General features: G+C 40.8%; 1 protein-coding gene across 5 annotated transcripts in view; it reads left to right on the forward strand.

Annotated features, from left to right (window-relative positions):
• Positions 1-24,324, forward strand: part of PLA2R1 (phospholipase A2 receptor 1) — a 140,524-nt gene that overhangs the window by 17,192 nt on the left and 99,008 nt on the right. For all 5 annotated transcript variants that reach the window (XM_033231336.1, XM_033231338.1, XM_033231335.1 and 2 more), the window contains exons 2-7: positions 243-626; positions 3,185-3,358; positions 12,902-13,075; positions 17,095-17,208; positions 17,715-17,858; positions 23,488-23,682. In XM_033231336.1, coding sequence (XP_033087227.1) covers positions 243-626; positions 3,185-3,358; positions 12,902-13,075; positions 17,095-17,208; positions 17,715-17,858; positions 23,488-23,682 — 1,185 coding nt within the window. The remainder of the gene's footprint in view (positions 1-242; positions 627-3,184; positions 3,359-12,901; positions 13,076-17,094; positions 17,209-17,714; positions 17,859-23,487; positions 23,683-24,324) is intronic.

A 24,324-nucleotide genomic window follows, 5' to 3' on the forward strand; every position in this document is an offset into this window, starting at 1 on the left:
GCCAATGAGGTCTTAGATCAGAGCTCTCCCACTGGCTCCATAAGCCCTTTTACGCTTCCCAAGAAACTCCTTTGTTTTATGGAAATAAAGCCCTTCAGATGGACCCTGCTCAACAACGCCAGATCTGTGGGAAATGGCCGGCAACTGTGGCATATCGCACTTAGATATGCACACTGAGATCCTCATGATGCTAGTGAATTATATATGAAAATTTCATGCCAGGTCTTTGATTTTTGTTTCAGATAAAGGAATATTTATTATCCAAAGTGAGAGTCTGAAGGAATGCATTCAAGCAGGTAAATCGGTACTGACCCTGGAGAACTGCAAGCAAGCAAACAAGCACATGCTGTGGAAATGGGTTTCAAACCATGGCCTCTTTAACATAGGAGGCAGCGGTTGCCTGGGCCTGAATTTCTCTGCCCCAGAGCAGCCCTTAAGCTTATATGAATGTGACTCCACCCTCGTTTCCTTGCGGTGGCGCTGTAACAGGAAGATGATCACCGGCCCGCTGCAGTACTCCGTCCAGGTGGCGCATGATAACACAGTGGTGGCCTCACGGAAGTATTTTCATAAGTGGATTTCTTATGTGTCAGGTGGTGGAGACATTTGTGAATATCTACACAAAGGTAAAAATAATTTAAAGAAGCACTCAGGGAATGGTATTTTTTTAAGGTTTGCCTATAAGTAAAGATTTGTAAAGCATTATGTGAAAGAAGTATACAAAGCCTGGACCCTCAGGGGACTTCTGCTAAATACATTTTAGTTGCTTCCTTGCTTATGGTAAAAGGGTTATGAGAGTCTCAGAATGGACATACTACATTCTACTAAAGAAGCAGAACTTCTCAGAATTTAAAGGTATTGGGAGGAAAAACATTTAACTGACTCTGGGAATCAATGGAAAGGAGGAAAAAGAACAAGCAGACAGGAGAGAGAGAGAAAAGGAAGGTGGAAGGAAAAGATATTTGAAGACTTTTGTCATGACAAATATAATAACCTCTCCTCCCCTGCCGCTATTTCTCTTACTGTAAAAACGCATTCCCACCTATGGAGGTATGTATCCAGGGCACCTCCAATGCCTCCTGATGCTGGCTGGCATTCATGTGATAATCATGTTGCAAGTCACCTGAAGATAAATGACAGACTGTTGTCAGGGGTTATTTGGTGTGTGCCAAGCATGGTCGGTGGGGAAGCATGGTTTAGAGGGGAATTTCATTTTCTATGGTTATCTTTGTCATTTCTAAACAAAAAAATAAATAAATAAATAAAGTTACATAGTTAAATTCTAAAATCTCAAACTTGTCCCTCAGGGTTTGTTTGGTAGTTCACTCTATCCATCCATCCATCTATGGATCCATCCATCCATCCATTCATCCCACATTTTTATATAGCACTGCTGACAAATCCACCCCCCATTCATCAGGCACTGGGCTAGGCACCTGGTTTACAGAGGCCCACAGGACAAGCGGAGTCCCTCCCCTTGTGGTGCTCTGTAGAGTTACGCTTTCACAAGAGCATATCCTCCTAAGAATTCTGTACAGTCCTGGGAAGCAGAGCAAGGAACTCCTAAAGAAGAAATGATTAAAAAGAGACAGAGCCAAGGGCCAGGCATTTTCAGGGCTCACTAAAATAAAGCTAGTGCTGCAAATCAGCACTCTGAATAATCTACAGTTCTGAAGAGGAACTTGATATTTTGCTTCATGTTAGCTTTTTTAGCCACATACCCACATTCATGGTGCATGCAGGAGAAGATTCTAGAGAACATATGCTTCTGAGTAGAAGGAAGGGGACTGAAAGAAAAGGGCATGTCCTGAAATACCTACGGTTCCTAAGTAGCCCTAACTGCTAAGGCTGGTGACTGGTGACATGTCATGAGCTCAGGTCGCCCCCGGCCAGTTGTGGGAAAGAGGTGGGGCTCTCCACAGCTGGTCCTTTTGCCCCAGGACCTACCATTGGCAGCCCCAGTTGAGTCGTGAAAAGTTTTTGTTGATTCCTGATTAAGGCCAAGAATGACCAAGTATTGCAAAACCCTGAGAAGGCAGCCAGCAGGCCACATCTGCATGATCGTCTCACTCTAGACCACTGTAGAAGTCACCCAGTCAGCTGTCTGGCTTCACCCTCTCCCCATGTCAGCTGTTTGCCCCCTTGCACCCTCAGTGATTCTTTAAAAATGGAAATCTGAACCTGTCACTTTCCCATTTGAAATGCGCAAGAGACTTGCCCCCACCCTCGGAGTAGAGGCCAAAGCCCACAATATGGCAGGGAGACAGCCCTAAGTGCGCTGACACTCCAGTACATCCCTGGTTCCCCTTCCCAGAGGGCCTCCTTCCTCTTCTTCATTCACCCACATCTGTTCTTGTCTCAGATTCTTTTTACTTGCTCTTCCTTCTGCTGGATCAACTCTTGTCTAAAGACCTGCACTCTTGGGTCACCCAGTTCCTATTCAGAGAGGCCTTTCACTGCCCATCCTGTCCAAAGTAGTGCCCTGTGCTCCTCCACCCCGTCTCTCCCTCTCTCTCTTTCTCTCTGTCTCTCCCTCTGTCTCATGCATACACACACACACACACACACACGCACACACACACCCCCCACTCTGTCTTCTCATCCTATTTATTTTTCATCATGGCACTTTTCACTACCTGCAATGATACTGTATGTTTACTTGTATATTTACTTTCTTTTTCTCTCTCCTTGCTAGAATAGAAGTTCCACATTAAGGAACTTATGCTGGTTTGTTCACTGTTGTATCCCCAGTACTGAGTACACTAAATGCTCAATAAATAGTTATTGAATGAATAAATTAATAAATGCCTATGAATCTATTGAGCCTTAGATGCTAATGGCTGATGTATTTGGGGACTGGAAGGTATTATGAAGTTAAATCTCCATTAAAGTTTCCTTCTCTTCCATCCACAAGTATGAATGTTACTGTGGCAGCTCACCATAGTAAGTAAACAAGTAGATAAATGCGTAAGCAAACTATGTATCAGCACTTCCTCTGAGCCCAGCTCTCGGTCTCACACTTCTACTGACAGGAGACAGTGAGAACCTGAGGGCTTACTCTGCTGTAATGAGTATCTGCCCCTAAGAGGGTTTCAGTCCATAAAAAATGCTTTTGATGTATAGCAGTTTCCAAAGGTAAAGCTGACATCATACTTATCTGACTTTGTACCTTTCTTTCTCCTAGATTTGCACACAATCAAAGGGAACACCCATGGGATGCCATGTGTGTTTCCCTTCCAGTATAACCATCAGTGGCATCATGAATGTACCCGTGAAGGTCGGGAAGATGACTTCCTGTGGTGTGCCACGACAAGCCGTTATGAAAGAGATGAAAAGTGGGGATTTTGCCCTGATCCCAGTAAGAATAAATTTTGTCTTCTCTATATGTCATGAATGAATCAAAGAGGATTAGAAAGTTATCTGTATCTAAACAAAAGCACTGGGATTGATATATTGAAGTCTGAATAAACACCCTGATGCTATTAATTCAGATTTTGAATAGGATTTTTGTTTTTGCCTTGAAAAGACAATTCTAATGTATATTCTTTTTGCCATACATTCAAGAAATGTTAATTAGCCATTCTTCATTAAGCTCAGTGCATAATGATGTTTTAACCAGAACTAAATTATAATACTCTGCGATCTCATTGATCCCAGCTTCTTGGCTGGATACTTCAAAACAAACCTGATTGCATATAAAACCCAGTTAGCCTTTCAATCCACTACCTCTTATGAGCTGCCTTAATTTCTCCACATCCAGGCTGCTTGTCTTGCCCATTGTCAAGTCCAGGCACCAGCTGGCCTCTTGATGATCTTTCTAAAATCGCAATTGCCCTCATTATTTCTTGACAGTGGATTCTTGTCTTGATTCCCTTTCCTTACTACTTACCTTCTGGATATAACCTCATTTTTTTTTTCTTTTCTTATCTTGATTTTCAAAGGTCAATGGCAGTGGCAATGTTCTAACTTTTTTTTCAGTTAGTGCTTTATTATTTTATTTTATTTTTACTTAGCTGAAAAGTTTCCAGGTGTTCTCAAGTATTAGAGAATATTTATATATGCCTCCTACTTTCTATATTCAATTTCCTTTCCCGTGGTTTCTGTGAGTCAGAGAGTACAGCTTTTACAGTCTTCATCTCCCATGCCTGCCTCCCCTCCGCATACATAAAATGCAACAAATAAATTTGAAGCAAAAGCAAATTGAAGAGATTAACTCCAAAGAATCTGATTTATAAAGTATCTGTATAATTGTTTTCTAATCCAAGAGCTAGTATGGCTTAGTAAATAGGAAAGTATAAGCTTTGAAATAATCAGACAGGTCAAGATTGGAGTCCTGCTTCCTCCCAACAATGAAATTTTGGGAAGCTCTCTCCATCTTTCTGAGTCTCAGTTTCCTCAGCCATAAAATGTAGATAATGTACCTATTAGGATTATTGTGCAATTCAATTAGATGAAGCATTCAAGGCACTTTTCATAATGTCTGGCACACAGTAAGCACCCACAAGGGCTAACCATTGTGGCCAGCAGCTGCAGCAACAATAGCAGCAGCAGCAGCAAACCCAATTTATCTTTTCAGCTTACACTTCTGAATCCATGATTTCTCCTCTCTGTTGTCAGTCAATAAGCCCTAAGCTAGGCATAGTGGTGAATGCCAAGAGTTTTAGGACTTAGGATCTTCCCTTTAAGGAACTTGGCATCTAGAGAGAAGACAGGACAGACAGGTTTGCTGTATGCCAGAAAATGCAGGCTGTATTTGAGACAACGCCCTAGAATCACCTGGGAGATAGTTTAAATGCATATCCTGGCCCATCTTTCAGAGGTGCAGTGGGAGCGGTATGTAAAACCCAAACATCTGCATTTTTGAGAAGTGCCCCAGATGACCTTGGTGCAGATAATTCATCATCAAGCAATTAATAATATGGAGATAATTCTATGCAATATACATCTATATACAGGGATAATAGCAATACATTTAACAGCCAATATGGTATGGGCTATTGGTCAATCGTAGTGGAGACCTTAGTGTGGGGTTGGGAATTTCAGAGGCCCTCTGCTGATATTAACCCCTTAGCTGCTGGAATGCAGGGGTGGGATGCAGGGAAGCCTGGGGCAGCAGTGGGTAATAGAGAAGCTGAGAACAGTGGCTATTCACCAACCAGCATGAAAGCATTTTGTTATTTTATAACTGTCAGATCACCAGCCTTCTCTATCTGAATCTAAATGTATGCATATAGGTGTGTATGCATGTAATCCCTATACTCCTTGGATTCCTGAACCAGATGTCATATTATTTTTATTATTGTCATTTTGTTTGCATCATGTTTTCTCTTTCCTTTTCCATCCCCAATAGAGGTCATTGTTAAAACCAAATAAATGAACCAATACTAATAAAGTTAACACATACTTCACATGGCTCTAATATTAGGGACTTAAAAAAAAAAAAACTACAACATTCTCCTTAAGGTTCTGAAAAGAACCCTGCCACCATCCTCTGTCGCTTATAGCCAATGATAGTTTCCCAGTGGAAGCCTGGGTTCAGTGATGCTCTGGGCTTTTCATTCCCCAGACTATCTATTTGTTCAGCCTCCTACAGCTCAGAAGCTTCCTCTGCTTGACAGCCTGCCAGATTCCAGCTCTCCTGACCTTTACCACAACCAGCAGACAGCATGTTTATTTGTTCAGTGCCAGTTTTCTTCCTTTCTCGTTACTTTTGGCTCCCGGTAGCCAATAAAACTCAAAATGACATGTCAGAGATTGAAACCTGAGCAAGCTGATGGCTCTTTCCATGGGGTCAGCAAGTGAATAGGACAGAGAAGAGTGGGTGGAATAAAGTAAAGGTCTGTACTACTGTATCTCATCCTTCGTATGTGGGAGTTTTTTTTAAATATCTCAGTGTAAAATGATGCTACCTTTTTAAAAAAAAAAAAAAGTTGATTGGCCAGGCGCGATGGCTCAAGCCTGTAATCCCAGCACTTTGGGAGGCCAAGATGGGCGGATCACGAGGTCAGGAGATCGAGACCATCCTGGCTAACATGGTGAAACCCCGTCTCTACTAAAAAATACAAAAAAAAAAAAAACTAGCTGAGCGAGGTGGCGGGCGCCTGTAGTCCCAGCTACTCGGGAGGCTGAGGCAGGAGAATGGCATGAACCTGGGAGGCAGAGCTTGCAATGAGCTGAGATCCAGCCACTGCACTCCAGCCTGGGCCACAGAGGGAGATTCTGTCTCAAAAAAAAAAAAAAGTTGATTGTAAATGAGCAAAATTTAAATGTAGTATTCATAAACACATACACAAATATACTAGCAGTAAAGTATATAATAAAACATCTTCAGCAATAAGGATGACATACAGGAATCTCTCTGGGTTTGCTTAGCGGCAATTATGGGCCATTCTAGGTCTTTCTTGGTGGTTTGCCTTACACAGCTGCAGAACCACACTTTGAGATATTTTTACAATACCAACCTGTGAAATGATATGGCTGTCCTTGAACCTTATTTTTATATAATTCTATAATAAAGCAGATTTAGGCTGGGCACAGTGGCTCACACCTGTAATCCCAGCACTTTGGGAGGCCGAGGTGGGCAGATCACTTGAGGTCAGGAGTTTGAGACCAGCATGGCAAACATGGTGAAATCCCATCTCTACTAAAAATACAAAAATTAGCTGAGTGTGGTGGTGGGCACCTGTAATCCCAGCTACTTAGGAGGCTAAGGCAGAAGAATCACTTGAACCTAGGAGGTGGAGGTTGCAGTGAGCCAAGGTTACACCACCGTACTACAGCCTGGTGACAGAGCAAGGCTCTGTCGCTGCCTGCCCACCCCCTCCCCCTGCAAGAAAGAAAAACAAGCAGATTGATACAATAAATGTATGACTACTCTCTCCTGAGCCCTCAACATGAATCAGCAATGCTATATGTTTCTGTCATGCAGCTCTCACACCCCACGACGACCCTGCCAACCTCTCTATTCTCCTTTAACTTCTAACCCTACCTTCCAGTCTCCTTTCTGATTCTCAGTAGGTGACCTCAATTCCTACCTCATAATGGCAAAAAGATCCATCAGACAGGCAGTTTGGCAACTTCCTGCTCCCTCGTTTTTAAGCCTACCTGCATCTGTGCCCATCCTTATTTCCTTCCTTTTATGCACGAGGATGATGTTCCTCCTCCTGTGTAGGCCAAGTCTCCCCACCTGGACTCTGGAGCACCCCATCCAACCTTCTCTAACCTGTATCTCAATGGTTCTCAATGTGTGGTCCCTGTTCCAGCAGCATTGGAATTCCCTGGGAGCTGGCTAGAAATGCAAGTAGCAGTCACACCCTAGACCATCATATCAGAAATTCTAGAAGTGCAACCCAGCAATCTGTGTTTTAACAAACTTCTAGATGATTCCAGTGCACACCCCCGGTGCTTCTTTGCTGGGCCCTTTTCCTTAGCAGTTAGCCCTGTACGAGTCTTAAAATAACATCTTAAAAATAATGCAATTCTTTTATTCCCATTTCTGCCTCCTGAAAACACTTCTCTCTCTCATTCTCTATGTAAAGAGAATTCGCAAAAGAATTGTCTATACCTTCTTCAGGGCGCTGTCTCCTCTTGACTTCTACAACAATGCATGCCTGACCTGACTTTGACCTCCATTTCCACAGACCATTGATTCATTTATCCATTTAACAAACAGATATTGAACACCTACTATGTGCCAGGGACTTCTCTGGCTCCTGGGGTTATAACTGTGAATGTGAAATATGAAAGTCATCGTGCCTGCCCTGATGACATTCACATTCAAGTATAATACCCAAATTAATATATAATTACAGTTTATCATGGGTTCTACCTTAAGAAAATACAGTATTATAAATGAGAAACCAAAGTTAAAATTGGGAGTCATGGAAGGTTTTCGTAAGGAAGTTGTATTTGAACTTCCCAAGAGATGAGTAGAAGTTGTCAAAATGGAAAATGAGAGAATTAGATATTCACACAGAGATGCATGATGCAGCCATGTGCAAAGGAAGGGAAGAGGGAGTGGTCAGCATGGGATGCAGGCAATAAAGGGGGTATGTGGTTTAAATAGAACTAAAAAATAATAATAAAACCAAGTAAAAGACAGCATGCTTTTGATTCACCATGCACATGCTCTAACAATTCCAATGTCATTGATCAAATATGCCCACCTGTCCAGGCTGACTGCTCCTCCACCCCCAGCCCTCAGCATGTCACTGGCCAATATCTGAAGGTTTTGAAGGGGGAAAGAGGTTATTGCAATCTAAGGAAGTCAACATGGCAAGAGTACAGTGATTGAAGGAGAGAGAAACAAGACACTCTGAAAGGGCAGACAGAGCCCAACTCATGGACAGGCTAGATAGTTCAGAGTGTCATAAATGTAAGGACTTAGCTAATTCTAAGTGCAAAAGAAAGCCATCAAAGGGTTTTAAGCAGGGGAGTGATGATTTTTTTAAAAAAAGATATTTAAGGATTACTCAGGTTCCATTATACTGAATGGCTTGGAAGGGAGCAAAAGGCAAATCCTGGAGACCAGTTAGAAGGCTAGAGCAATAGTCTGGGCCAGGAGTAGTGGTGTCTTCAGTTAGGTGGCAGCAAGGGGATTGGAGAAATGTGGATGTATTGAAGATCTAACCTGTAGATAAACTGAACAGGACCTGGTTGTCAGGAGCTTGGCTGGGCTGGAGACAGCTGAGCTGTCATGTGTGGGAGTAGCTAATTAAAGCAACAAACCAAAAATGAAGGTGTTAAGCTGTTGATCACTCACTACGATGGTATAATGAAGAGAATAAAAGAATTCGCCACCTCTCCCTGTTCCATTTTTCCCCAGGGAACAGCACCGCCATCAAGGGTCAGTGGATCAGCACAGACGTGGAGTTCAGCTCAGCTCACCATTGAGAGACCCCTCAACAACAACAACAACAAAGGCTTTTCAGTTGTATAGATTCTGGGTTGGGGTAAGGTGAGGGGAAGAGCTAGGAGTCAAAAAGTACTGAGCACTGAGTCAGAGTGGGGAAAAAGTGTCTTCAAGATTCCTCTCCTTCCCGCTCCATACCAGCCTCGGCAGAGGCACCTGAAGAGGACCTTGGCCCAAGGCCTCACACAGAAAGATACATAGGATGGGAAGGCACCTGTGCCAGAAATGCAAACAACACAGAGCGTGATGGGCCTGAGGGGCCTGAACCCTTAACTACGACTCTCTTTAGAAACTGCAGTGTGCCAGCTCAGCACCAAGTCTGGAGTAGGGGCAGCTTTCCCCCATGAGGCCTGCCAGGTAAAGGCTTTGTAACTGCCTATGGTCAGGCCTCAAGAATCACATATAGGTTTTTAACCAGGAGTAGGACTTCTCACTCCTAAGAACTTGGAGGCTAGGAGAAAAAGTGAGACATTAATTCAGACTCCGTGTTTCTGACATGCATAGCTAAGTTTATGGAGATATACAGTTGGAAAAGAAAATTAAATACTATTCAGGTTGGCACATGTTATATGTGAGTCAGTTATGTAGAGATGTGGACTAGGTAGGTAGATGTAATGATCTCTATGTATTTGGAAGTTATAGAAAATGGACCCATGAGAACAAGTTAGATAGCCATGTGCAGAAAGAATGTGTAGAATAGAAAGGAAGGGGGCTCAGGGCCAAGTCTTGAGGCCTCCAACATTTAATTTGAGTAGAGAAGAATAAACCAGCAAGGGAGACTGAAAGGGGGCAGCCAGGGAGGTTTAAGGGTAGCCTGGCATGGGAAGTCAAGAAAAGAGTTAGTAAATCAGCATGGAGAGGGAACTCAGCCTGCCAAGTGCTGATGAAGGGCCTTGTTTGATAAAGTCTCAAACTAACAGTTGCTGAATTTGGCAACACAGGGGTCATTGATGGTCTTAAACAAGATATACATTAATGGCTAGATTGAGTGGATGAGAGACTAAGTGGGAAATTGGAAGAGGATGAAACACTTCCCAAGTCATTCTACGTATGCACTTCAGTTCATTAAAAAAGAGATGTAGTTTAGGAGGGGAAAATCACCTATTTATAACACCATGAAAAAGATTTTGGTAATCTCTCATCACATAATAGGAGACTCAAAGTTATATATGACACGATTGCTTCCCTGGAGCTCATAATTTAGCAATAGAAGAGATGATATAAAGACAATCAAAGATGTAAAGAATATAACAATAGGATTCTAGCCCTTAGATTAGAATTTTTCCAGAATAATAAACATACCTGAAACACCAGCCTTTGATCCTGCATTTTCTGTAGCTTGGAAGGAGAGACTATATGTAAGTGCAAATGCCCAGGTCAAGGTGGGAGCCTGTGGAAGGTGGTGGGTTCCCGGGGGGCAGTCTTTGAGCCAAAGGTTAACATGTGGGATTTTCTTGGGGAGCCCCTTCAGGATCAGTTCTTGTGGAAAGGAAGGGAAGAGAGCAGGATTGCACAGAAGAGCCTCTGATGCAGGCCTGACGGCCCCTAGACCAACTCTATTCAGAGTTCTCGAGATTCATGGAGTGACATGCAGTCCACCTAGAGAAGCAGAGAAAGGATTTGTGTCTGCCTGTATAGAAGTACAAATTCTGGCCGGGCGCGGTGGCTCAAGCCTGTAATCCCAGCACTTTGGGAGGCCGAGGCGGGTGGATCACGAGGTCAGGAGATCGAGACCATCCTGGCTAACACGGTGAAACCCCGTCTCTACTAAAAATACAAAAAACTAGCCGGGCGAGGTGGCGGGCGCCCGTAGTCCCAGCTACTCCGGAGGCTGAGGCAGGAGAATGGCGGGAACCCGGGAGGCGGAGCTTGCAGTGAGCTGAGATCCGGCCACTGCACTCCAGCCCGGGCGACAGAGCAAGACTCCGTCTCAAAAAAAAAAAAAAAAAAGAAGTACAAATTCTTATACAGGCTGAGTATCCCTTATCCAAAATTCTTGGGCCCAAAAGTGTTTTGGATTTCTGATTTTAGGATATTTGCATATACATAATAAGATTTCTTGGGCACAGGACCCAAGTGTAAAGACAGAATTCATTTATGTTTCATATATACATTATACCCATAGCCTGAAGGTAATTTTATACAATATTTAAAATAATTTTGTGCATGAAACAAAGTATTGACCAAAACCCATCACAAGAGATCAGGTGGTGTCATATCAGCACTCAAAAAATTTTCACCATGTTGCCCAGGCTGGTCTTGAACTCCTGGGCTCAAGTGATCCACCTGCCTCAGCTTCCCAAAGGGCTGGGATTACAGGCAGGAGCCACCACACACAGCCTCTTTCTTTCTCTTTTTGTAGCAATAGGGTCACGCTTTGTTGACCTGGCTGGTCTCGAACACCTGACTTCAAGTGATCCTCCCACTTCAGCCTCCCAAAGTGCTAAAATTACAGGCATGAGCCACTGTGACTGTCCTAAATGATTCTTATGCACACCAAAACTATGAACACACCCCCGCTCCCCCATCATGGTCTCAGCTGTCATGGTGGGTGAGTATGGCTGAACTAGTGCCTCATAATACGTAGTAGCATATTGTCCACCTCAGGGAAGGCCTAGCATTTTAACTGAAAACAATCTCTAAGGATTCCATCTCAATTGGGAAATTTCAGCCACTATGGCAAAATGGTTACTGAAAATTTCCCTTCTCTTTTTCCTTTCTTTTTTTTCCTTCCCTTCAGTGTTACTTGGTGATAGCCTTGTCTTCTGCCTTCCTTTAATCTTGGATCCTTCTATAAACACAGGTATCAGTCAGGAAACTCTATAGACAACCTTAGATTTATATGTGATTTAAAACCTCTGGAATGTATGTTGCAATCAGACATGAAAATAAACTTTCCACATTTCCCAAGGGGACCATCTAAGTGTTATGAGGGAGAAAAAAACAAACAAAACAGATTTTATTGTCAAATAAGTTTGAAGTACACTGAATTAAAATTAAGCACATTTGTTTACTCCAAAACTTCTCAGAGCCTTGAATATGCTAATGTTCGTTGTGAATTTCCCAGAGAACCCTATGCATGCATTGTGTCTCAGATTTTCTTGGGGAGCCTCTTAAAGTTGTCTTACTTTGGGAATCACACTTTGGGAAAGGCTGTCCTAGATTTCAGCTGGTTGCCTGTCAGTCATTTTCAGTCATGCTGCAGTATGGCTCACATTCTCTGCATTCTGACATTGTCTGTTTGAGTTTGATTTCCGGTCATTGTTGTGGCTACTTAGTTCACCTTGGAATTTGATTTAAAATGTTAGCAAAAGCACCCAAACTCAGTCTTAATTTTCTGTTATTTCAAAAAACTTTGGACTTCAGCTCCACATTTCATACTTTATTTAATTTACTTTTGAGCATACTATGCAGTCTTCGGCCAGTGTCTTACAAGTGGATCTTGCTTCTATTCCTCTTGGCTGAAAGAACTTTCTTAAACTATATGTCAGTGTTCCGGTGCTTGATGTTTATTTGAAAACTTGTGTTTACTATTGACTTATATTCCTACTCTATCCTTTTGTTTTAGCATTTTGTATTTGGGAAGAAATGCCTTTGAAATAACATTTGTATCACTAAAATGAACTTTTAAAGACAGAAGTTTTCAATGTAAAGTTCTAAATGACAAAAGAACTCAGATCTTATTTTCACAAATACTTCGCTTCCATTTCCTTTTCTTAAAACTGGTTCCTGTTATTACTCTGGAAAGGATTATAGCTTCTTCATAGGTGATTTCTGATATTTCCTTACGTAAATCATGAAAGAGTTTAACCATATCTTAACAATGGGATAGCAATGCAGATTTTATCATAAAGACCTAATCAAGAATAGATAAGGCACTGAAGTTTTAGAGATTGCAAGATGGAATAATTCCATTCAGATTTATCTTACAAATATGTTGCTGTATAGATGAAATAAGACTTGGATGTTTTTAACGGCCATTGTTTCCAGCTTCTGCAGAAGTAAGTTGTGATACTATTTGGGAGAAGGACCTCAGTTCACACATTTGTTACCAGTTCAACCTGCTTTCATCTCTCTCTTGGAGCGAGGCACATTCTTCATGCCAGATGCAAGGAGGTGCTCTGTTAAGTATTACAGATGAAACTGAAGAAAATTTCATAAGGGGTAAGTAGGTGGATGATGCACATTGATACTGATACAATAAAAAGACTGTTGCTAACTGTTTTCACATATACAAAAATATATTCTGAAAAAAAGCTCTTAAAAAATATTTTTCTTTCCTTAATATGGCCCAAAACTCTCACCCAAAATATTTCCATGAACCTTGAGTGATTCCATTTGGCATCCGGTGATGTCTTTCTTATTTTCTCCCCCTTGGAGAAGAGAATTTGAGGCCACAACAAGGGACCCAGGAGAGTTGCAGTTCTAACAAGTGAATCAGGAAGATTTCTAAATTTAAGAGCTATTTCTTGCTCTTCTGGAGATTTTAGCCATTCCATTTCCATTAATAAATCATTAAGCATTTTATTAATTAAATGAAATCTTACCTATCATTCACCATGTGCAGGTACATCATAGGCCTTCTGGTGGGTCCCAAAAACAAAATCTTAAACTTTGGTGGGAAAAGCAAAAGCACATATATGTTAACTAGCAGTATAGACAATAATGTGTTAAAAGAATTGTGCCAGTAAACTAAGACTTGTGTTTCACTCATTTCCTACACTCTCCTCTTACTTTTCCTTTATAGATGAAATGTATTTGTATGTGTGTACATACACCTCTTTAAAAACTTGTGGAAACATTAGAAAATATCACAAAATGAGTCACTTTCATTAACAGTTTTTGATGCCAGTTTTTTTCAAATATTATTGCATATATAGTCCATGTTTATTTTAGAATAATTTGTAAAATTCAGGTATATAGAAAGAAAAACCAATGAAAAAGTTCCCATAGTTCTGTAATCCAGAGATAACTGTGTCTCTCTGCAAAAACATATAAATGCATGTGTACATACATAGTATATATATAAAATGGTATTATATGAAAACATGGCAGCAGCCAGGCGCAGTGGCTCACACTTGTAATCCCAGCACTTTGGGAGGCCAAGGCGGGTGGATCAGTTGAGGCCAAGAGTTCGAGACCAGCCTGGCCAACATGGTGAAACCCTCTCTCTACTAAAAATACAAAAATTTGCCGGATGTGGTGGCATGCACCCGTAGTCCCAGCTACTAAGGAGACTGAGGCAGGAGAATCACTTGAACCTGGGAGGTGGAGGATGCAGTGAGCCAAGATCATGCCATTGCACTCCAGCCCAGGCGGCAGAACCAGACTCCATATCAAAATACATATTTATATATAAATATATAAATAAAAAATAAAAATAAATTAAAACATGGCAGCTATTGCACAGTGGTTAGGAGAGCAGGGAGCCACCTGGGTTTGAATCCTGCCTCTACCACTTGAGTAGCAGGGTTACTCAAGCAAGTGATTTAACCGCTCGGTGCCTCAATTTCCCCCTCTACCAAGTGGAAATAATAATAATGCAAATTCCTGGTGTGGATTACATATTTTAATACAGGTGAAATCATAGAAAAGTGCCTGGCACATATAACAAACACTCAGTGTGTGTTAACCATTTAACAACAACTATGTACACAGTTTGGTAGTCTGGTTATTTTATTTACCTGCATATAATGAACATTTGCCTGTATCTATAAATATAGATCTACATAATAATTTTTAATGGTTACATAGTAGTATAGGTTAGTGGTAATATATTGATCGAATCTCCTTTTACTAGAGATATATTGATGAAACCATTTGTTTTTTATTTATTTATTTATTTGTTGATATTATAAACCATCCCTGCACATAGCTTTGTGCATACCTCCCCAATTATTTTTTTATAAGTTTGCAGAAGTGGGTTCACTGGATGGAAAAGTAAGCACACTTTAAAGCTTTTGTAAGTCATTAATATTTTCCAGAAGGATTGTAAGAAATGAATGAGCAATGTGTGCCCACCCTTTCCCCACAGCTGTGCAAAAGTCAGAAATTATTATTGAATTTGATTTGAGTAAGTCATAGTGCAGAAAAACATCAATTTTCAAAATCATTATAAGCCTGAAATGGTTTTCACATAAAAGTTTACATGCCATTTATGAATTACAATTATCTATCTTAACTGCCAGGATCTGTCATGAGAAGGTCTGGATTTATTCATCAAATTTGAATAATAATTTTAAAAAATAAGACATGTCAGGGACTTTGCTTTAACTACCTCAGTTCTATAATTAGTCTTTGGGAATTGTTTGGAAAAACAGAAGTCTGTTCGTAAAGACAGAAACCTGTTCGTTCCAACCAAGGTATTTTTTAATGATGAAAATAATCTAATGTTTCTTGCTATTTCTGGTGAACATGTACTATGGTACAAGGAATTATCTAAGCTGTCATGAATGCCAAGAAATATCCAAAGGAATTTAAATTCGAGTTTCTTATTACAGTATTGTGGGCCAGCTTAGTCCTAAAGATAAATAGATGGTTTTTTGTGCCTTCAGACACAGATTATAAATTGCACAATGATTTTTTATCTGCATTATTAAAACAATTGCACAATGGGTATTCAAAATAATTCTAAGATAAGAATAATTAACGTTTTAATATTTTAACTAGATTTTAAAATATCACTTGGCACTTGCCTGGATGTGAAATGTGAAAATTTCTCCCTGCCTTGTCAATCCATTTCACTTCTTATCATCATAAGACCTGCTAAATGGTTTAATCAAATGGTGCTATTGAAAGGAATAATCAAACGGACATTAGAAAGAGATTCCATGTGAATGCCATGGAAACTTGGAAGGGTGAAACCCACGTATAGGATGCTGTTTCTGTTTATTGATTTCTGGGGATCTCAAAATTATAAAGCACCTTTTTCTCTTTTCCTAAATGGGTTAGGTTCTTTGAGTTTTTCACAATTGTATTGAAATGTCTAGTCACTGAGGATGCTGCAGCCTTGTTGTATGACTACAATGACCTTCACAACCTGGGTAATCATACAGTCTATCATCCAAACTGAGACTCTTTTGATAGTAAAAGGGACTGCGATTAATAATTATTCTGGAACTACCAGCATGAACCATGAGCTTTCCAGGAAAACGGGGGCATACGGTCACCCTGTTTATAACTCTTATCCGTCAGGGTCTTAATGTCAGGCAGGACCCCTGCATCTGACTAAAAACACATTGGGCTCTGAAGCAGGTGAATTGTAAGCGAACAATGCTCTCCTTTGTAGATTAAACGAGTAAATGGCAACATTTCAAAGCGTCACAAAATTGCCACTTTCATTACGTTTCTGATACTGGGTTTTGGTCCCCTCCCCCCTCCATTTTTACTCACAAGTAGTACCTATTTGTTCTGGAAGAATGTTTAAAATTTAGGTGCACAGAAAGAAAAACTGAAGAAAAATTCCCATAATTCTATAATTTTGATAACTATGTTTTTCTGCACGCCAATGCATGTCTTTATTCATAGTGTCTTTAACAAACATGGTATTGCCTTAAACCGAGAGTTGTAGTGGACTGGTTAAGAGGAGGGGCCACAGAGCCAGCCTGCCATAAAAACTTCTTCCACCTCAAGCTGTGGAAGCAGCCTCTAGTTTGCACTGCACACAGCCTTAGGTCCCAACCTGCTAGGGATGCCCCGAGACACTCTGGTCCCTCCTGTTGAGCAGACAACTCCTGGTGGCTCTCACACTGTACACCCCTCCCTGATCTACTTCAGCACACTTTTTTACCTGTGAAGATATGCCTCTGTTCACTTTCTGGGAGTGACCCTGCACACCTCCTCCTCCACCCTATAAAAGCTTTAAGTTCATGAGCTCACTCAAGTAAGATGGCCTCAAGTGTGCAACCATGCACCCTTGTCTAGATTGACAACCCTGAAAGGCAACATTTCTGGGTACTCGCATGAAGCATTCAGAGTTGAAAAACAGCTGTCAGTGAGCCTGCTCTGTTTCTCAAGATGGTGGGAACCTGCTTTATCACTCAGAAGCACCACGTGCATTCTGTGCACCTTTCCTATCATTGACTGGGATTAATTTCTGACTCCATGATCCAGGAATAGGAGAACAAGAAAGATGTATAACACTGGATTTTTTTTTTTTTAAAGCTTCATAATTTTCATTTCAGAGCACATGAGCAGTAAAGCAGTGGAGGTGTGGATCGGTCTCAATCAGCTGGATGAACACGCTGGCTGGCAGTGGTCTGATGGAACACCGCTCAGCTACCTAAATTGGAGCCCAGGTACCCGCAGTGTTTTCTTTGCCTTTGTCACGTGGCATCATCCTGCAGCCTTACACCGCAGCATTTCCCATGCACATAGGACATGCTTTTTTGAGAGTAGTTTATAAACATTTTTTAACCTGACTGAATTCTTTTAAGGCAAGCTTTTCCAAACAAGAAAATAGAGTCCAGGAAGATAAGCTTTTTAGCCAAAGTTGCAGGAGAATTTGGGTACAAGCCAAGATTCCAGTCCGCTGCTTTAAAAATAGCTACAAATTGCAAAGTATCTCTCTACTTTAAGATAGTAAAATTGGGTCTTTTGGAATCTTTGGGAAATCATTTAATTGACATGCCTGGACTGTAACTGCTAAATCATGGATAACATCTTATAGGATATAACACCTTTACAGGATTTACTATATATGACAAGTAGAAAGGCTATCCCCTTGATGCTGAAACTACATTTCAATATATATTAAACTAGCTGCTTTTGCTTCTAATATTAAACACACTCTTTGTATTTTCAGAGGTAAATTTTGAGCCATTTGTTGAAAATCACTGTGGAACATTTAGTTCATTTATGCCAAGTGCCTGGAGGAGTCGGGATTGTGAGTCCACCTTGCCATATATATGTAAAAAATATCTAAACCACACTGATCATGAAATAGTTGGTAAGTGTTTTTATTTTAAGTTGTTCTTAGGTGTTGTTTACTTGTCCTCTCAATACATGTAAATTTCTCTATTTTTTACTAATAATTCATAATGTAAACTTAGCTAAATCTAGTTTATATTTATATGAAAAAAATGTGTAACTAGATAATAGCTGCTGTGTCAAAGGGACTGTTATTTTAACAAATGCATTTAGGTTTTTACTAAAAACTGAAATAAACTAAGCATAGCAAACATTTTCTTCTGCTCTTCTAAAAAATTTGCACTCTTAGTCATTCTGTATTAGAAAAACAAGATAACATTTCTTTTTCTATTCTAGTTTTGAGTTTTATTTATTGTTCCCCTAGAAATTAAACATAATTTTAAAAACAATTTTATATAATTATTTACTTCATTGATTTTCTGGCACACTCTGAATCTCTTATTAGTAACACACCCTCCTGCCTGAAATCACATGCAGGACTTTTTAGATGGAGTTAATACTTAAATAATATCTAATCACAATCTACTACCAGAAGTCCAATTATTTCTGTTTTCAGGTCTATAACCTCTTTCTAGTTTCTCTGAGAATTAATGTCTTAACTCCAAATGTAGAGATAAAAATATAACTTTTTTTTTTTCTTTTGAGACGGAGTCTCGCTCTGTGGTTCAGGCTGGAGTGCAGTGGCACAATCTCAGCTCACTGCAAGCTCTGTCCTCCTGCTTCACTCTCCTGAGAGCTGGGAGTACAGGCACCCGCCACTACGCCTGGCTAATTTTGTGTATGTTTAGTAGAGATGGAGCTTCAGTATGTTAGCCAGGATGGTCTCAATCTCCTGACCTCGTGATCTACCCTCCTCGGCCTCCCAAAGTTCTGGGATTGCAGGCATGAGCCACCGCGCCCGGCCAGTATAACCATTTTTTAAAGAATCATTGCAAAAATATTAGAGAAGCTCTAGATTTAAAATAATAAGCTGAATTATCATTTTTAAATATTGTCTCTTACAATCAAGTTTTAACTTTCATTTTCCTTTAAATAGCTAAGCCTAGAAGTTTTGTAGAATATGGGGTACAATTTGGGGAAAGAAGAAGCATCTTGCCATTTTTTAATGTAGAGATTTGTCCATTATTTCAGGAATTTGCTGAAATTGCTACCACCTGTTATTGTCCTTTTCCCTCCTTCTCTTCCTTCTTTCACATTCCTTTCTCCATGCCTTCTCCCTTCATTTTTTCTTTCTTTCTTATGCCATCTTGCATTCCCTCCTGCCACCCTGCATTTCTTCTGTTATATTTATCCTTCTGGTCTGCTAATTGAGGTCAGAAGACCAGAAATGGGAGTAGTTAAGTTAGCTTGTTCGGATTATTTGCTTTGCTTCAAGTTCAACACATTCTTCTGCGGATCGATTGAAGTCTTGCTTTTGTGACCCAGGCTGGAATGCAGTGGCGCAATCTCGGATCACGGCAACCTCTGCCTCCCGGGTTCAAGCAATTCTGCCTCAGCCTCCCAAGTAGCTGGGATTACAGGTGCCTGCCACCATGCCCAGCTAATTTTTGTATTTTTAGTAGAGACGGGGTTTCACCATGTTCACCAGGCTAGTCTCGAACTCCTGACCTGAGGCGATCCATCCACCTCGGCATCCCAAAGTGCTGGGATTACAGGCGTGAGCCACCACGTGCAGCCTAAAATTCCAAGTTTAAAAAAGGTGTCATGAGTACCTTTTTAGGCTGAAAACCACTGGGGTCAATGATATACAAAGTTCTAACACTCTTTGGCCATAATTCCAATTGCTGTCAGAGTCCTAGAAACAATTTTAAAAGAATGTTTTGTTTCCCACAGTGAAATCATATTTAGTTTAAATTCGTTCTTAATGGAGGCACCTCGTTGTGGTTAATAAAATAAGGTAAAAATGCCATCATCAGATAGGGGACAGTCTCGTGAGAAAGGAAAACCAACATATAACATGTGCATCACCACTGCCCTCCAACATCCAAGCATCATGGCACTGTGTTCCTGAAAGCCCCACCTGGCATCTGTATCAGCCCAGAGCAACACCGTGGACACTCAAGACTTATCTTCAAAGTGAAAGCTATTTGTCATCCCCATTTTAGAGGAAGTCGTCAGAGTTTTAGGCTCTTTTCAGCTGGGGATAAATATCTACCTCACCCATACACTATGTATAAAATCCTTGGAATACCATTTAAATTGTATTCCATAATACTTCTTTTAAATGTAAAAAGGTTTCAAAAATGAACAGCTCTGTTAAATTTTATACCTAGCCCCAACACCCTGCTTTCATTGTATGTCCTTTGTCAAGTCTCTTTACTTCTTTGGTTTTGTTGTTGTTGTTTTACTTTTTTACTATTTTTTAAAATAAAATTTACTGTGTATGTTCAAAGTATACAACATGATGTCATAGGATATATATATATATATAGTAAAATGGTTATTTTAGTGACACAAATTAACACATGCATCATCTCACTTAGTTACCCATTTCCCCCACTGTGACAAGAGCAACTATAATTTACTCATTTATCAAGAATCCTGATTACACTATATTAACTATAGTCCTCATGCTGTACAGTAGACTTTTAGACTTGTTCATCCTACAGATCTGCTACTTGTATCCTTTTTCCTACCTCTGCTCATTTTCTCTCTTTGACTCCTAGTAACCTTTTATCCTTTCAGCCATTCTGTGTTTTGATTAGATAATTTAATCCATTTGCATTCAGAGTAATGATTGATAGGTAAAGATTTACTATTGCCATTTTGTTCATTGTTTTCTGCTTGATTTATAGATTCTTTGTTTCTTTCTTCCTCTCTTATTGTTTACCTTTGTGATTTGGTGATTTTTTGTGTGTGTGGTGCTAAATTTCGATTCCTTTCTCTTTATCAGTTGTGTATCTGCTATAGGTTTATTTTTTTTCTTTGTGGTTATCATATGGCTTACATAAAACATCTTGTAGTTATAATGGACTGTTTTACACTGATAACTGCTTAACTTTAGTTGCATACAATCACTCTAGATTTTTACCCTACCTCCAATAGTTAAAATTTTGATATCACTATTTACATCTTCTAATATTGTGTATTTCTTAATTTATTGTAGCTATAGTTATGTTTTAGCATTTTGGTTATTTATTTATTTATTTACTTATTTATTTATGTTTTAGAGACAGGGTCTTGCTCTGTTGCCCAGGCTGGAATATGGTGACATCATCATAGCTCGACCTCCTGGGTTCAACTAATCCTCCCACCTCAGCCTCCCAAAGTGCTGGGATTACAGCTGTGAGCCACTGTGCCCAACCTATTTTTGACAATTTTGACTTTAATCTTCATACTGGAGATATAAATGATTTACAGACCACCATTACAGTATTTGAACATTCTGAATTTGACTATATATTTACCTCCAAGGAAGAAGGGGTACTCTGGAGGTTTGGCTCCAGGGAACAGGGCACCACTGTAATTTGGGAACCAGAACCAGTATGGCACAGTGGCAACTCATGCTCTAGGGGATGAGCACCAGGCAGTGGTGACTCTGGACCCTGGGATGGTGGGACACAGCAGTATCTCAGACTCTATGAGGTCAGGTTCAGTAGCAGCAAGGACCCAGGAATGATGGCATATAGCTGTGGCCTGTTTCCTGGGGAGCAAAGAGCAGCAAAATGATGACTCCTTTCCTGGGGAAGGTGGGGTGCCTCAGCAGTTCAGGCTTTGTGGGACTAGTCCAGTTCCAGGAAAGCAGGGTACTACAGCTGTTTGGCCTATAGGGCAGGATGTCCCAGCCTTGCCAATGCTGTTTCCGTTGGATGCAGGGTACCACATCAGCCAAGCCCCACGAGGCACAGCTGCTCAGCTCAGCCAAGGCACCCATTCCCCCATGAGATGGGGCTGCTTCAGCTTAGTGTTGGGGGATATGACTGCTTTGGGCAGCTAAAGCACTGTTTCCCCTGGATTTGGGAGCCACTTCAGCTCAGAGGTGTGACTACTCTCGGCAGCCAGGGCAGGGATTCCTGGGAGGCCGGGTGCCACTTCAGCACACATACTGGGGAACATGACTGCTCTGGGAGGCCAACGCACCATTTCTTTGGAGGCAGGGTGATAAGCCAGCTCAGGCTCTGAGGGGCATGGCACAGCAACAACCAGGAAAGGTAAATAGAGCAGCTTGTGGCAACTTGGCCACGCCAGGTAGAGTGAGAGCCCCACAGCAGTTTGGCATGGGGTTGGTGGGCCACAAGGTAGAAGTGGTGCAGTGGTTACAAAGTCTCAAGGATGGAGAGGTGCTGTGGCTACTCACTACTGGAGCAGAACATGACATTCTAGCAGTGGTTCTTTTTTCAAGATGGTGCAGCACAATAGCCCCATAGGCCACAGAGAGACAGGGTACAGCGACAGAACTTTCTCTGGGGCAAGCACAGTCCTGTAGACTCCAGGCAGCCCTCTCAACTGGGCTTAGTGCCTGTGAAGACTGCAGTGGTCTCCAGTGGCAAGGACTGTAGGTGACCCTGGTGGTGTTGGAGGCTGCTGGGGTCCTCTTGCTCATCCTTTCCTTACAGGGAGAAGTCTCTCCTGGCTCTAAGCTGCTTCCAGCGGGGACTGGGGGAGATTGTGGGGGAGGGGTGGCAAGGGTTTCTGTGCTCCATGTTGTTTCTGCTACTCCCTTGATGTGCTCCAGCACTCTCCTTCAGCTGCCTTTGTGAAAATGTAATCATTTGTTTGTTGCTTTGGCTGTTCCTGTGGCAGGGACAAGCGCCAGGTATTACCAGAAAGGGGTCCCAATCCAGACCCCAAGAAAGAATTGGAGGCGAATCCATAAAAGGAAAGCAAGTTTATCAGGAAAGTAAAGGAATAAAGATTGGCTACTCCAGAGGCCGAGCAGCGGCTTGGGCTGCTCAGCTGATTACACTTACAGTTCTTTCTTGATTATATGCTAAACAAGGGGTAGATTATTCATGAGTTTTCTGGGAAAGGGGTATACAATTTCTGGAAATGAGGGTTCCTCCCCCTTTTAGAACATATAGGGTAACTTCCTGATGTTGCCATGGCTTGTAAACTGTCATGGCATTGGTGGGAGTGTCTTTTAGCATGCTAATACATTATAATTAGCACATAACGAGCAGCGAGGATCACCAGAGCTCACTTTCCTCACCATCTTGGTTTTGATGAGTTTTGGCCAGCTTCTTTACTGCAGCTTGTTTTATCAGCAAGGTCTTTGTGACCTGTATTTTGTGTTGACTTTCGGTCTCATCCTGTAGAATGCCTGACCTGGAAATGCAGCTCAGTAGGTCTCAGCCTTATTTTACTCAGCCTCTAAACAAGATGGAGTTGCTGTTGTTCAAAGGCTTCTGACACCTGTGTCTCTATCGGCCATCTTGCTGTCATCCCTCCTCTCCTTACTTGTTTGTACCTTCACTAGCTCATCTGGAAAATGAAATACTGAGGTTCATTTTATCCTAGATCTAGATCTAGATCATAGATTAGACCCTTCTCAACTCTGAAGATCTAGAATTCCATGATATATGTCATTTTGTATATTTCTGGTTTTCACATTTTTAAAGTAATCATATTAATGGCAATTTACATAAACTGTAATAAGTAATGTTAAAATAATTGTGGAAAATGACATTGTTTTTTGTTGGTTTAAAAAGAAAAGGATGCGTGGAAATACTATGCTACCCACTGTGAGCCTGGCTGGAATCCCTACAATCGTAATTGCTACAAACTTCGGAAAGAAGAAAAGACCTGGCATAAGGCTTTGCGTTCTTGTCAGGCTGATAACAGTGCATTAATGGATATAACCTCATTAGCAGAGGTGGAGTTTCTTGTAACCTTCCTTGGAGATGGTGAGTCCCAGCTGCCTTTGGTTTAAGAGGTATAAAATATGATGTAGTAACTACTTTTATTAGTAGAGTTGAAAAGAAATTTAAGTTATTTAAAAGTGGTTATTCATGACACATATATTTAAAGTTTCTAAATGTTATTCAGGAGTTCAAACTTATTGGATTTTTACAAAATATATGTTCAGAAACTTTGTAACATCTTCATATATGCCACATATATTAGATGATTTTTAACTTTTTTGTAAAGTAGGAAAGTTCATTTCCTAAAACTTCTAGTGAAAAACCTAAACCTGTAATTTAGCCTTATGGCCGCTAGATAGCAGTAGTGTGTTGTTATCATGTAATCCACATAATAAAGGGAACCCCTTAGGCAAATAATTGGATTTAAACAATTTTAGCAGGTGAACATGGGTACTTTATTTGGTGAGGTGATGTTCAGACTGTTCCCCATGTATAGGAGTTTTAGGCTCCTGGCTTCCACCCAGCCTGAGTCCATCAGAGTTGGCTTGCTCTTCAATATGTCATGTATTTGACAGACTTCCGCTGAAAAATACTGAAATTATTTATTTCATTTTTCACTTTTTAAAAACACACAAAAAAATTCCAGGATCTACTTTGATGACATTTTCAATTGTTAGGTTTTAG

Source organism: Trachypithecus francoisi, unplaced genomic scaffold, assembly GCF_009764315.1.
Source record: "Trachypithecus francoisi isolate TF-2019V2 unplaced genomic scaffold, Tfra_2.0 Lachesis_group13, whole genome shotgun sequence".
Taxonomy (NCBI): domain Eukaryota; kingdom Metazoa; phylum Chordata; class Mammalia; order Primates; family Cercopithecidae; genus Trachypithecus; species Trachypithecus francoisi.